This window comes from Rhipicephalus microplus, chromosome 6, assembly GCF_043290135.1.
Source record: "Rhipicephalus microplus isolate Deutch F79 chromosome 6, USDA_Rmic, whole genome shotgun sequence".
NCBI classification, from domain to species: domain Eukaryota; kingdom Metazoa; phylum Arthropoda; class Arachnida; order Ixodida; family Ixodidae; genus Rhipicephalus; species Rhipicephalus microplus.
In genome coordinates, this window is record NC_134705.1 from 55,357,796 (window position 1) to 55,373,857 (window position 16,062).

Sequence of the window (16,062 nt, forward strand, 5' to 3'; positions counted from 1 at the left end):
CGCCCGCCTTCTCGGAAGTCATGCCCCAACACCAGAGAAAACGGATGTTCGCTAATTTTTTGGTCCAAACTTCGAATGAAGCAGCCTAGAATTGTCATAAACAAACGACGATGATGGTGATGATGATAGCCTAAACAAATGGCTCACACCCACTCTGGGGGATTGGCTAAGAAACGAATATTCAAATAGTGGACCACATTATATTCTAAAATCTAATAAATTTTAAAAGAATTTGAAGAAATCTATTTATAATAATCGAAAGATTTGCAATCAAAAGCTGTCTTATTCGATTAAGAATTTCTGTGCGGCAGAACAGATAACCCGGTGACACTAACTTAATGAGGAGGCTCCCTTTTCGGCACTCACGCGGTAGTAGCAACCACATTTCACCTCGGAGTTCGTCCCTGCCTAAGATGCGCCACGAAGCGAGTGGTGACAGCAAAAAAAAATCGATTAATGCAGTTCAAATGTTCACAGTCTCAAAGCAACACTGTATCAATATAATATGCGGGGACAGAAGATGAGCTGCTCAATATTAAAAAAGTTATGAAAGTTGTACACAAATATTCAGCGCGCAATGAACATTCAATCACTTCTCTAACGACACGTTTCCCTTCAATATAATGTACCGATTCTTATATCAAAAGCATTAACTACATTTTTTATCGTTTTGACCTGCAAAATATCTCAAATTTAGCGACTGTGTAGGTGAAAATTTTGAAAGTCTGAGATGCTTGCTGGGATGTTCAATAACCAGGCTTTTAGTCGTGGTTGCAAATAAGAAGAAAGAGTAATAGTTTTAATGATAATTTCATAAACATGCTAAAAAATAGCAGGACAGTTTCCTACTGTATAGCTAACAGCTACTGAACATAAACTACAGCAGAGTTTTAGAGCTCTAATTGAACAGCTTGATGTGCTTATTCGCAAACACTTTCGCACCTATTTACGCTAGATAGGGGCTCGGCAGACGCACTATGGTGCTCCAATATTTACTTTCATCAGAAGCCGTTTAACACGGCGAACGTTTTACTTGAGCCAGCTCACTGCCACGCTACTGCACGAAACGTTCAAAAACAATCCCTCATCTTCAACTGACTTTGATTTCCGGAAGTGATCTGCAAAGAAGGAATCATTTGTAAACCGGGAGTTCCCGTCCAGTCTTCATGTTCACAAGCCGAGGAAATCACGACAGCTCGCTTTTGACTGGCTACGGAGACCACGGTATAACCTTCGTCAATCAACAACTAGAACATGTATGTCAAGTAACCCAAAACTGTAGATTTCTTTAAGGGGTTTGGGCGATCCGTTACCTACTAAAATCTCCCCACGCAACAAAGTAACCCGCACGAGCTGCGCTTCGCCAACAGTTCGCGGGCCGACAACTGTCACCGGCGGTGACAAAATGACGTCAAAGTGCATTCTGGGAAAGGGACTTCGACAAAACAAACAAGGTCTTTGTGTAAATGCATTAGTAAAATTTGAATCAAGAATTACGAGCGACCTAATGCCTCATGTTACGGTAAAGTGATAACGTGAGTACCTCACTCGTTACACTTTCGAAATAGAAAGAAGTACGTTACTTAGTGAATAAAAAAAAGGAATGCGTTAACAACACCGCAAAAAACGCGGCTCAATGAATAATGCAGGTCATAATGGTTGCAAAATAGAGCAGTGTGTACCTGCGGGCTTAACATACTTGCTGAAAACTTTCGGAGTAACAAATGACACTATGACACAGAAGTAAGAAGAAGGGCTATTTTATTATAGCAGAGAGTTATTATTACAAGCGCTAATATTTTGGAGGCTCATTTTTTCATAAGATATTTTGTAAAGTTCACATACGTACGCTATTCATGGGTACGTTGACGACAGTTTCGGGAAACGAAGAGATGCTTTAGTCTCCCGTGCCACAACGCGGTAGAAACCGGACCTTCAGTTTTTTCAGATCATAAACGCCAAAGTCTTGCTCACAGTCAAAGGGCAATGGTTCATCGTTGACAATTCGATATTTCTGCAGCAGGTACGTAAGCATAAGAAATATCATCATCAGAGCATATGATTCTCCTGGACATGACCTCCTACCTGAAAAGAAGAATACAAAAGAGACACACACCATAGCGGAAGTGAAGTTGTATTCGTTTATGTATACCATGTAATAATGGCATTGCTTCAAGTTTTCTAGGTTAGTATCGCCGAAACGCACTAAAAATTCACTAGAAGAAACACCGTATAGTAGTAATGCAAGTGCAGGAATCGGTATGTGTTTTTAATACCGATAGGGTAACGCAAAATAAGAACAAATAGTGTCTGAGAACACACAAAATACATAGGTTTCATTCCCACGCCCAGAATATGAATTGTACCACCACATGGCGGCGCACGTAGAAAGAAATTCAGCAGGTTCCGCATGTCGTGGGAATAAACTTTCTGCGAAGCACCACCGTGTAACAACCAACGCCAAATTTTCTTTTTTTTTGCACCAAAGCGTGTGTTACAAGAGGATCGACGTCATTCGTCTTATCGAAGTAGTTTTCTGCAAATCATTGGCTTACCAAGACCATTGCGGAAGATTCTGAATGGCCTCCATTGCAGCACAAATGCCGGAAAATTAAAGTTTCTATTGCCTAAGTTTAGTTTCGCGCCTAAACATTACGACATTACAGAAAAGGCATTTCTTTGTGTGGTAGAAAGAGCTTGTTAATATTTATGCGCAGAGGTCCTTGTGCATTTTAAAATATGTTATTAATCGATTCCAGCGCATGAAAACTCTCAAAATGAAGACCAATATTTCAGTCTGCTTAAGCCACCCAGTGGGCACTCATCACTTCTTCGATTGAGGAGGAGGAGGAGGAATAGACTTTATTGAAGAAACCGGCAGGTTTAGGTGGCTGTGCCTAGGCCTCAAGTGAAATGACGTCAAGGGCTAGCCTCGACGCCGCCTCACGGGCGTGCTCGATCGCCCAGGTTTGGTCGTCAAGAGCGGTGCTCCGGAGAGCCTCATGGAGCTTCGACAAAAGGGTCGTGGCGTTAGTGTGTCTGTACTGTGCCGGGCACTCCCACAGCATGTGCGGAAGCGTAGGCGGGTGAGTGCCGATGCACCGGCAGTGGGGGGTTGTGTACACGCCCGGGTATAAGAGGTGAAAACGGGCAGGTGAGAGATACGTGTTCGTTTGAAATGTATCTCTTTCTAAATGCAAGTCTTCTAGGACACCTTGAATTTACTGCGTTTAATGCCTGAGTTGATGACATTAAGTGCTTACAATGTGAACGAAATTTCGACAGTACGTTCCCATGTAGTCCAATTTATGTTATAAGTAGTTAAGGCACCTTTACACGAAAGTATCTCAAGCGGGTGTTCACTACGCCTCCGCTGACATGGTTGCGCCACAAATATGACGTCAACTACCTACAGATTGCGATAAAAAACACAAAAAGGAAGTTCAGTTAACAGATATTGTGCCTACGACCTCTTGCACCACAGCACGCGGCGTGATACCACCAAGCCATGGAGCGTACACTTTTAAGCTTGTTAACAGTGGGTCATTAATGTACTCCATAAACTACGATTGATCCTCAGATCTCAGGAATTTATGTGCTGTTTCTTCATCAGTAGCAAGATTGCGCATGAGGTTGTAGTTAGGTGCATTCTAAAAGTCGTCGCCACGCGTGTTGCGATGTGCGCACCTCTACATGGCGTTGCCACGCGCTCCCTCATCGAGTATTTCTTGTGCGTTTTACAGCGTATTCTCCCAACGCAAGTTCGCTTTACCGTTACAAGGGGTAAAGAAAGTACGAAGATCACCTCGCTTGCTAATGCGGTTTCGTGTACGAAATGAGCACCCTACTCACACTTGAAGACTCAAAAACTGTGGCAGTTCGCAATCGTCGCATGCACACATTTAATATAAGTTAGTTTCGTTGCTCTTTATTTCTGTTTTGTGACAGTTGTTAGTCCTTGATCGTCCAGCCAGTGCTTGCTCATTTCGTGCGTCATTTTTTTGCTTGAAGTACGTGATGCAAGTATTAAGCTGCTTGGCATTTTTCTCGTGACAGCACACTTTGTTGCTGTAGTACTCATGCATTCGCCCTTATGGCTGAACAATGCACAAGGAACGATTAGCTTCCTGTGCGGAGACAGGTTTTACTTTCGTGTTAAACTGATTCCCAGACAAAGAGGTCACTGCGTTTTTTTCACGGATCACAGTTGAATTATTGCGAATACTTGATGTGGTCGTGCTAGACAAACTGCATTCTCCTGGCTTGTTTGGAAGCGGAGGTCGAAGCCAATACCTTACGCAATCTCTAGGTATAGCCTACCTTTTATATTAAATGAATGGGAAAAGGAAGGACTTATTGCAAATATTTTGACGCACAAACAAATTTAGAATACTTTTGCAAGTGTCAATGCAGGGATAAAGTGAACAGTTTCTACACTTTCAAATTTCTGTTTGCTGTTAACGTGTGTCCCTCAGTGCTTCGGTAAACATTGTATTATACCAATAAGCCTCACAGACATATTTATACACGTCATTTTATTTATGTTGTAACTTCCCCTGTTTTGTGTATAGCCATGCATTAAGACATTTCCTCTTTTCAATTGCATCATATTGGTATTTTTATAATTATCATGTTTGTGTGCGTTGTTCGGTTCGGATCCCGGCTGCGGCGGCTGCATCTCCGATGGAAGCCGAAATGTTGTAGGCCCTTGTGCTCAGATTCGGGTGCACGTTAAAGAACCGCAGGTGGTCGAAATTTCCGGAGCCCTCCACTATGGCGTCTCTTATAATCATATGGGGGTTTTCGGACGTTAAACCCCACATATCAATCATCATGAATGTGTGCGTTGTTCAATATGTTCTTTTTTTTCAATTTCAATAAAACTGTGATTTTTTCTGGATATATACTTAAAGCATGTATGAAGGTTATTTTGATGTTACTGCTACTATGTGAGGGCCTTCAGGCACATCCAAGCTGTATGATGCAGCTTTTCACCTTACGGACCCCAACAACTTCGTTAAAAAATAAAAAAACACCTTTCTGATTCCAATTCGGAATAGAGTACCTTTTGAAAGAAAAGGCATTAGGCTATGTCAACACATGCACTGAAAACAGTGAACTAGCACTACGGACATAGTGGTAATACATAGGTTATTGTAATGAAAGTTGTCCTTACAAGCGCCAGCACATCAACAGAGAAAAAAATAAGCCAGAACTGTTTGCTTGAAGGGACTTGCACTGCAAAAAAAGAACGCGCTGAATCTTCAGGAGTATTATTTGATTCGCGTCGCAACACGCAGTCTGACAATTCAGGATACTCAGGTTTATCGAGCGAAATTAACGAATCTGGGGTGGCAGTGTTTATCAGAGAAACACCACACTGTCGCAAAGGGAAGCGAGCAGGTACGCAGACCATGCGAACAGAAATAACGTTAAGAAAATTCACCACAGTGGTAGTGTTTTTACCAATTGCGAACCATTTCGAAAATAAGCCAGCCCGTGTCTATTGTTTTTGCCCGTATGCACTGCACTAGAGCATGAATTCCAACACGGGTTTAGTGTTTTGGGTGTGTTTCTTATGGAGAATTTTTAGTGTGTCTGGTTCAGTGTATTTTTAGTGTGCTTGGTTTAACGTATTTTTAGTGTGTTAGGTTCAGCGTATTTTTAATGTGCCCATTCCAGCGTCTTTTCATTGTACCCGGTCCAGATGATTTTAGCGTGATCTAGCTTGTAGCTTTTGTTCATTACCATGACGGTTATAATCGTGTACGTACCACTGTTTTGTGTAACCTTTTTTCGCAATCACTCAAGGTGCTCAGAAAGAGCACTGGAAACTGCCACAGTAACACGTAACATAAGAATAGGAAAAAAGTGCTCCCTTTATTGAAACTATAAGCGATTTACTGTGTGGATTACTACTGCCGTCGACGCTCTGACGCTTTTTGTTACAATATAAAATGCAAAACAACTTTTCTAATAAGTGCCGATAGCCTTTTAGGTGACGCGTTGTTGAAATACGACTCCTGGAGGACTAGTTACCTTTAACGAAAAAAGTTTCTGAAAGTGATATTGTCCGGCTATAACTGTCCACTTCAAAAGTGTATATTAACAGTGCTTTAGAAAGGAGAAACCCGGGAAAGCCTCCAAACGCGACAATTTTACCTCATCCTTTTTCTTCTTTGCAATAGGGGTCTGTTCAACAAAATGTTCTCTTTCTTGTCGTACTAGTTTGACGTAATTGAGCTAGTAAAAAATAGCGCCGCCTTCTCTCTCAATATTTCATTTTTCGCTTCCTGTTGTTTGTTCACAATTGACGTAGGTGGTGCTGATGGCAACCAGCCACCAGGTTCTCGACACATTATTTTATATAGAAGTTTTGCTACCAATGCACAAATACCTTGCTCATCACTGAAGTGTGATGGGTTTCATTCAGCTTTATCTGGCGCAGCTGGAGAGCTAGTCGACTAAACTTCAAGTGGTTGTCACGTTCGTTCATCTTTATAACATGCGTTGTGCAAGCAGCGGCAGTGGCGGGTTTAGATGACACATCTGGAGCACAATCTTTCATTTTGTTTCTTACTCAATGATCCTGTCATGCAATGCCTTATATGACAGTTTTCAAAGATGTAAGTTCATGTGAACGGTGTTGCACTCCCACGCTTCACCGTGCACACTTTCACATGAATCTAACTATATTTCTCATGCGTTTTGTAGAAGTCATCCAAATCATCTTGTATCTATGTTAGATATGACAATGAGTCAATCGCTCACAATGAGCAATGAGACTATTCATCTAGAAAAAAGTTTCGCGTAATCATTGAAACAATTTGTATAAAAAATTGACCCCGTATCTGCATGTTACACTGAAGATGTCGTCGAAAGACAATAGTCTTGCTCCTGGAGATAGTGAACAAAATTTGATGTTCTGCGCAAAAACATCGGTGAATGGTATTCTGAAGGCGTTGCGTTAGAGTGCCTCGAGCATGCAGCGGATGCGAACGAGCGCATCAAGTCACACCACACGCGAGACATGAGCGCTATCTGGTAGTCATCCTTGAAAATGAAGTGTGCGGCGTGCGCGCCCGTCTCTGAGGTGATAAGGTGTAGACCGCAAGGCGACGGGTAGGTGCCACCGCCGTGTCGTCTTATCAAAGCGTTAGAAACACTTGCGTTTTCGTGCAAGTGTTGCATGGTCAGCGCAGCATGATAACGCTATGGTACTTAGAATTATCTATCAATGCTTTTTCTAGTAAAAAATGCACATACATAATATTGACGTGTTGTTATAGTGTCTCAGATATGCGTAATAATTGTATTTTAGTTGACAATCTCACAAGTGTGAACGCTCAACCTTGAGCAATACTGAAGGGCGCTGTGGATAAGGTCCACCGTTTGGAGTATCATTTGGCCATTTTGTTCCCGTTTAGGGTACCGTTAAGGACTGACAAACAGGTAAATGTACAGAGAGACAGACAGGGAGATCAAAATTTTTGCGTCGAAGGCCCCCAAGAAAAACTATTGTCTTTAAAATCCTACATACCGTGTATATTGCGTGCTACTGGCTCTAACAATTCAGTATCAAGTATGGACGGAGCAAACAATCAGTAAGAATATGTGGCGAAATGTATTTGTTCTAAGGTACAACAACACGTGATCACTATGTGTTTATGCGAATAAGGCTTACAAAATACATAAAAAAGCCATGAGAGAGTAAAAACGTGGATGGGCTTCTCACCACTAGAGAATGCAGCATGACGCTTTGTTGTTTGATGCGAGAAGGACCCATCTGCACTCAGGTATCGCAACGGATTGAAGCGTTGTGGGTCTTTCCAATAGCGCGGATCGTTGTTGATGCCCCACAAGTTCATGAGAACTAGTGTTCCCTTCGGTATGAAGTATTTATCCACCACTGCGTCTTCGTTGCACCTGTGGGCAGAAAATAGAAAGAAAATGTGTATATTAGGAACCAGTTCATGCTGGAAGAGTCGCATTGAAATTGTCGAAGCACTCACAGAGTGACATTACAGTATCATCAAGTGACCCGCCGAAGTGTGCTACTGGTTTACCTTGCTCAACTGCTCACCCGAGTGTTAAAATACGGCTGCAGCAGCCGCATCTTCGATTGGTAAAAATACTTGAGGCACGTGTACTTACATTCAGGTAGTTGAAATTTCCGGGGCCTTCCCTTAAGGTATCTCTGATAACCATATCCAGGTTTTGCGACGTTTAACCGTAAACAGTGTTAAGCACTGCTGACATGAAATGATGTGAGAATATTTATACAACGGGCTTAAAAAACTGAATGTTTTATTGCTGTCTTGTTTATCTCTAACACGAAAGTTTTCTCTCGTTGTCACCAAGAGCCTAACTACTTCAACTGGGAAGGGAAGTTTACCTCTTCACTAAATATGAATCAGTGTGCGGTTTCAGCGAGATGTCCTCAGCCAGTTTGTATTCTTGCCCCGCTTCAGTGGTCTAGTGGTTATGGTACTCGGCTGCTGACCCGCAGGTCGCGGGATTGAATCCCGGCTGCAGCGGCTGCATTTCCGATGGAGGCGGAAATATAGGCCCGTGTGCTCAGATTTTGGTGCACGTTAAAGAACCCCAGGTGGTCTAAATTTCCGAAGCCCTCCACTACGGCGTCTCTCATAATCATATGGTGGTTTTGGGACGTTAAACCCCACAAATCAATCAATCAATCAGTTTGGATTCTTATCTGCCCATATAAATTTTCTTCTCCCCCTGTCGGGCTTCACATAAATCGTCATACACTTGGATTCTTCCAGGCGTAAAAAAAGAAGCCAATGGGGCGGAGTCGGTTTACACGGAGCTATACTGCCATACCTAACTACCAATTTCACCGTGTCCACGTCTGGGCTGTTGTCGCACGCGTCAGCATTCATCAGCTCATTCATTTTCTTATGGAAAAATGTAAAGAACACAACAAACTTCATTGTGCAATACCTTATCTATCAGCAAAACCACCTATTTTACGCGTTCGTGGCGAATTCCTTTTTTATAACACGCTATATTGAGTTTTTGTTTTTATTTTTTTGCAATTAGTGCGCTTGTACCACCACACCTGGTTGTCAGTATGACTCACTTTGCTGCAGTAATGGCATGAAGAAGAATTATTTTTAACACAGAGCACGTTTGACGAACTATACTGCTCTAGTTTCTCTTGACTCCATGAGAGAACTATAAGGCGCACCGGACGCTTGGCAGTGGCAGGTAATTGTGACAACACATGGTTCAAGAAGCTGATTGCACTACTAAAGATAGTTAAAATAACTGTGTATTGAACAGCTGAATTGCCTGAAGATTTAGTTTAGACAACCTCTAAAGCGCTTCATTGTCTTTGACATTTCCTGATCAGTTGCTGAAACCATTGACCTCTGCACGTATGCACTGTAACGCCATCAAGTTAAACCTACTTGCTGAGCACTACAGAAACTTGTACGCATGGAAACAAGTGTTTGGAAGACAATGATGTTACACACGACATTTCACAATAACACAATCCAATAGCTAAATGTATTGTATGTGAAAACTTTGCTAGTACTAGGCTGTCATAATAATTACATTTACGTAGCATATCAGGCGAACCCAGAGTATTGTGTACACTGTCAAAGCTTAGTTGAGAAGCACATTCCCATATTACTGAAATACCTGAGCTGCAGAACTTCAAAATAGTCAGCGAGAAGTTAAAAAATACTTCATGTCAGAACACCTTGCTTTCAAAGAATACATATATTTAGGGAATACTCCACATTTCGAAGAGTGTGCGTTCTACTTTGAATATTTGCTATACTAGAAACAAATGAGCAAGCCCCGCCGCGGTGGTCTAGTAGCTAAGGTACTCGGCTGCTGACCAGCAGGTCGCGGGTTTGAATCCCGGCTGCGGCAGCTGCATTTCCGATGGAGGCGGAAATGCTGTAGGCCCGTGTGCTTAGATTTGGGTGCACGTTAAAGAACCTCAGGTGGTCGAAATTTCCGGAGCCCTCTACTACGGCGTCTCTCATAATCATATGGTGGTTTTGGGACGTTAAACCCCACATATCAATAAAAAAAATTAGCAAGTTAATCAATTGGATATTCAAATCAGTTCAGCCATATTTTTGGCTGCATTTTTTGGCACCAACCAACGTGAACGCATATATGCGATCAACTTTGAACTTACAAGCCCTGCTCTTTTCGCGGAACTGTGATAGAGAAAAAGAATTTGGCCAACCTGAGCCAAGCATACGGCGACCATGCACCAACTTTTATTCTGATGAAAACGCATATATTTGCAGAAATATGCTGCTTATTTTCAGCAAGACAAACCGAAATTGTTTGACAGGGCCATGCGATGGCCCAGAGTTGAACGAGAGAAGGTAACAGCAACCGACCGCAACATTTCAACACGATGCCACGTCATTTAGGGGTGTGGTGGTTTGAATTGTTGGTGACCGTAGGGGCTATAATAATATATTTTGTAAAAACGCTTGATTATTGCATCTGCCTTGGGGAAAAGAGCTGTGGAAATTCAGGCACCCAAAACCGGTTCGCCGACGCACTTCTTTATTTTATTTTTAGCAGAGCTCTCGCAACCCTTTGTTCACAAGCACACGAATAACAGCTGGTCATAAATTTCCTTCATTTCGCTGCCACAGCAACCCTCAAACATGTAATACGCGTTATCCCATTCGGCTAATTTTGGTATGATTCGGGCCTTGGTCGCACTTGTTCGATAAGCGAATATGGGAGATAGGGTGAAAAAAGACCGCTTTGAGACCTCAGAGGGTGCGTTTAGGCCTGTCCGGTCAACGGCACTCCTTCGTTCTTTGTTGTTCGTTGGTGGCCGGTGGTTACGTTCTCTCGTCGAGGCCTATAGGCTCGGTTGGCGCGCTTTTTTATGCTCAGATTTCAATGGCAGCGTCTTGCGGTCGCTCACCACGTGTCCGTCTCAACTGTTCCTGTGTCAGTTATGTTTTTTTCTGATCTTGGGCGCGTTATCACGAGAGCGCTGACGTATTAATAGGTTTATGCTTCAATGTTGGTTCTTTGTATTTTATAAATTCACCATTCGCGGCCACTAATGCACATGTTTTCAAACTTGTATTAGCTAAAAGGTGCCCTGCATAGTTGTGTTGCCTAGTGTACAAATAATTATTCTCATTTCACTATCTTCCCATTATTAAACCACCTATTTGGAGAGAGTCACTGAGGGTCTTTCTCGCAGTGCGCGTCGACTTGTTATCTTGTCCCAATGATGATCAGAGCTCGCGGGAGTAGCAGTATAGACGGTAAAGAACGCAATGAAACAAGCGAGGGCGCGGCGCCCTGCGTGGTGATTCTAGTATTTGGTGCGTACGCTAAGAAATTGCTTATGAGCCGCTGGTCGGTAAAGGTGTTGTAACAACAAAAACACTAAGGCACAACGCCACACAACCGAAGCTGCGAGTCACAAATTTCCACACGAAGCTTGTGGTCGGCGTGTTGAATTATTTTAGTTTTAAAAAATCTCTTGAAATGTGTCATGGGACTTCATGTATATTGGTTGTGTAGCTGCTTACAGATATGATCATCAGAAACATATCACAGTGTGTCGATGTAATTACTAGCTAACCCACTGTTTCCAAAACGTGTCGTAATATACCACCACAAAATTATGCAGTTATGCCAATCCTCTCGAAAGGCATTTCTTGTGTGCGAAAGACAGTTGACAAAACACTCGATTGCACCCTTGAGAGTGCCAAATTTCCTGGTATATACGACATATGTACAAGTTATAAAAAGCGCTGTTGTTTGCAGCAGAATATACCGGTGGTTCACACTTAGGAGGGTTCCCAGAGTAATACTCACACTCTAGGTAAGCCGAGAGGCACAGATTCACCGCAGCGCTCAGCCTCATAGATGCAGGCGAGTGTGAAGGGCATGCGCATTCGGTCACTCCACGTCGGCTCCCTATCAGGACCAATTACATCGTCTATCTCTCGCTGCACCCGATCCTGCAGAGTATCTGCATGGGCTGCGAAATTCGCTAGGTGGAACAGCAGCGAAGAGCTTGCCGTCACCACTCCTGCTCCAATCAAGGACTTCACGTTGCCCACCAGAGATGCGTCTAAAAGGAAGGTAAGAAGGTTACAGAAGTTTGCGCTCAACATAACCGCACCAAACAGTCGTGAGGCAGAAAGCGTTCAACTTTTGATAGTATTGAAAGTATGGTTAGTTGTTAAGGCAGCATGTTTTAGTACAGCGTGAGAAGGATAAATACGAATGAGCACACAAGGGCCACCTACCTGCTCAGCCTAGCCATAGAAGACTTATTTGCAGAGGAAATGAAAGTAAGAATAGTCCGCCTCGATGTAACGGTAACTACGGGGCTCGGTTGCTGGCGCGAAGGCCACAGGGTTGATTCAGACCGCGATGGTCGCTTTTCAATGGAGGCGAAATGGTCCATGATTGGTGCGATGCCAGTGCACGTTTAGGAACATCACATGGTTAAGATTTCTAGAACCTCTCCTACGTTATCTCTCATAACGTAGTTTTGGTATGCAAAAACTTATACCTTGGTAATATTGTGAACATGACAACAACAAAACAGGAGCAAACGTATCAGTGTGCGGAAGTGTTAGAATTGAGGGTACCAAGTTACATAGCATTTCACCTAACGGAAGACGTGTTGATTTTTGTTCGCCGATTCAGATATTTTGTCAAAGAACAGTTCCTAAGCTAATAAAGAAGCCATAGAAGGGTTCCACGTTGAGTGGGTGTAGATGTAAGTAAGACATCAATTTCTGCCGCGGACAAAGGGTTCACCTATCTTATCAGCACGTACACCGTTAGGTGATACACTGTGTTACTTTTTCAATTCAATTTCAAGACTACTGCACCCTGTTGATACGTTTATTGAGGTTATTATGGCTTTTGCGTTGGTATGTTCTAAAACAAATGTTTTCAGTTGCGAGTGAACACTCCTGAGTGTGCCTCTCATTTTTCTTCTTCGTTCGCGTGCTGTAGTCAAACATGCAGTGTCAAGGCTGCCTAGCCCATGTGTTCTTTAAGAATGCATACGTGCGTGAAAAGAAATCACACTAAAAATGAACGTTTATGCCATCATTCCGTTGTCGTGAGGCGTATCGTGAGATACAGATTAGGCATAAAACGCTTTAGGTACTCCTATGAAACTTATTCCTGCAAAGAAGTAGTAAAGATATATGTTCTCTTAGATTATGTCAAGAATGCCTGCATAATAAATATTGTTGTGGTCTTTGATATAGAGCTGAAATGAAAATTCTATAAGGACCTGGACGAAAGTCTACCGAAATGTTCCCAGGACAAGTAAGTACAAACTGATAAACTTGCTTAGAGTGTTTTTGTCAGCTTATTTACCCTAGCCAACTACCAATGGCGCGGTTTGGGGTAATATCTGTTGAAACTACGATGTCTAGAGCACGCACTAAATACGTAGTCATCACGAAGCTTGTGCCCGAGTGTTCCGCGACTGATGATGTTTTGTTTTTACGCAGTATTCGGCTATACCTGCGCTGGTCTCATCACCAGGCCGTCTCGTCAATAAATCAAGTCAGGCACCTTTAATCAGTTATCAGGTGCTAGCAAAACTTACAGAATTGCGAAATATACATTATGTTGCTAATAATTGTAATGCCATGTATTGTGTTTTTTTGAAATATTAAAAGAAAAACTTCTCCTGAATGCACAGATAAGCTATACAGCTACCAATATAGGTGTAACAGATTATTTCGAATATTCTAAAGTTACTTTTTATTACATCTTAACCGTGGCCTGATATTTTCGTTTCCCCCTTCAATTTTTTCCATTGAAATTATTGCAGGCTCGATAATGCCATTTCAGATAAGTGTTCGGAGGAAACTTGAGTCATTTACTGCCATTCTCACGGAACAAGTTGTAAACGATCAGTTTTTCCGAATGAAAAAAACTGAAGTTTAGGTTCATAACTTTTCTTCTCGCTTAGACATCAAGCTGTTCTTTAATTGTGAACATTCACTGAAAACCGTATTTTTACTGAACAGTCGCACATATGCGAAATTTTTATAAGTGTAACACGAAAACCTCCGTCAAAGGGACAAGAAATTCTATGTCAGACACCCCAGGTTAATACATAATCTTCCGGGAAGTTTCAATGTTCAAAACTATTTGAGGTATACGCCACGGCGTCATAATGACAATTCTTGATAACTATTTCACGTGCAGTCGAAACACATGGTATTTATTTCTCATCACATTTAGGAAGAGCTTGGCTGGCACAAACACAATTTTAAGAACTCCTCCTTGTAATAACAGTTGGCAGATCCCACGTACAGTGGAAATCGGTGATATGAGAAGCACTAAGAAAGGTTGATATGTCACTTTATAATCAGCACAACGTTACGAGGTAGAGGTAAATGATGCCGTACATGACTTTCTTGTAATGATTAACATGTTTGGATGTGTCCTTTATTTCGGCATCTATTCACGTCAGGTGATACCAAATTTAGTAAGTGTTGAGCTAGCGAAACGGCCGCGAGCACGCTATTAGCGTGGTATGTTGTCATGTTCCTACATAACACGCTTATCAGAATTAGCATTTTTGCGCCAGTCATATATTTCGCCATCACTTGACGTCACGTAAAACCAAATTCGGTATAAGTGGAGCTAGAAAAACGGCCGCGAGCGCATCATGAAGGGCCCGATATACTCCGAAGTAGCATTGACGCATGCGCACGCTGGGCACAGCGATGCTACGTTAGGAAAACGCGATAACTCTGTAGTCTGACGCCAGGCGCGACCGGCGCTACCCGCATCCGTCGGTGCGGCCCGACGGCAACCGGCACGAAATTCGCGCCGATGGGTTACCAAGACAAAACTGCGTCTCCCTCTATTCGTGGCGGAGGGACGCCGGATGCGCTGAAACGCACATGCGTCCGAAAAACGCAGCGCAGCGCACACCTGTAGGTACATGGCAAAACCGGCGCCTGGCATCGCAACGCTGGCGTGACGCAGCGAAATGAACGCCGGGCGAGCACGCGCGTTACCTCACGTCGAAACGTATTGGCGCCTTGACTGTGGCATGTAGTCATGTTCTCACATAACATGCGTCTCATGATTACCATTTTTGCACGTCGTATACCTTCGGTATCCATTGACGTTACCTAATATCAAATTTGACAAATGTGAAGCTAGCGAAACGGCCTCGAGCGCATCATGGGTGTTGCATGTAGTCACATTGTTACATGACGCGCATGACGTGATTAGCATGCTTCGATGTGTCATTAACCTATGTCGTCTATTCACATCGCGTAATACCGAGTTTGTACATGTGAAGCTAGCGAAACAGCCGCGAGCGCGTCATGAGTGTAGCATGGTGTCATGTTGTTACATGACACGCATCGCATGTTTATCATGTTTACACTAGTATCATACCTTCGTCATCTATTCACGTCTCGTAATACCAAGTTTCGTATAAGTGAAGCTAGCGAGACGGCTGACAGCACATCAAGAGCATGGCATATAGTCCTGTTGATACATGACTCGCATTTCATGATTATGATGTTTGCACCAGTAACATACCTTCGTCATCCATTCATGTACTGTAATACCGAATTTGGTATATGTGACGCTAGCGAAACAGCCGCAACTACATCATGAGCGTGGCATGCAGTCATGTTGTTACATGACACGCATATCATAATTTCATGTTGGGGCCTGTCGCTTGTGTACGCCATTCAATCATGTCATACCTTACCAGTTTTGAAACATGCCATGTAAACGAAACCACCGCAAGAGCTGCAGGACTATGAAATGTAAATCATGATATTCATGACATATTTCTCATGATTTTCATGTCATGAGTAGTCAAATATATTTTTCATACAATCATGTTATGCCATACCAAGTTGCTATCGACAGCATTATCGAAACGGCCAGGAGAGCTAAAAGTCGTTGGCGGCTAGATATAAATAGATAGATAGATAGATAGATGGATAGATAGATAGATAGATAGATAGATGGATAGATAGATAGATAGGTAGATAGATAGATAGATAGATACGCTCA

At 42.7% G+C, this 16,062-nt stretch overlaps 1 protein-coding gene across 1 annotated transcript in view; it reads right to left on the reverse strand.

The window, feature by feature from the left end:
* Positions 1-1,744: 1,744 nt before the first annotated feature.
* LOC119167647 (cytochrome P450 2C41) overlaps positions 1,745-16,062 on the reverse strand; it is a 63,002-nt gene continuing 48,684 nt past the window's right edge. The window contains exons 7-9 of the mRNA XM_037419159.2: positions 11,848-12,106; positions 7,736-7,926; positions 1,745-2,085 (exon numbers count right to left, since the gene is read on the reverse strand). Coding sequence (XP_037275056.2) covers positions 1,898-2,085; positions 7,736-7,926; positions 11,848-12,106 — 638 coding nt within the window. The 3' untranslated portion in view covers positions 1,745-1,897. The remainder of the gene's footprint in view (positions 2,086-7,735; positions 7,927-11,847; positions 12,107-16,062) is intronic.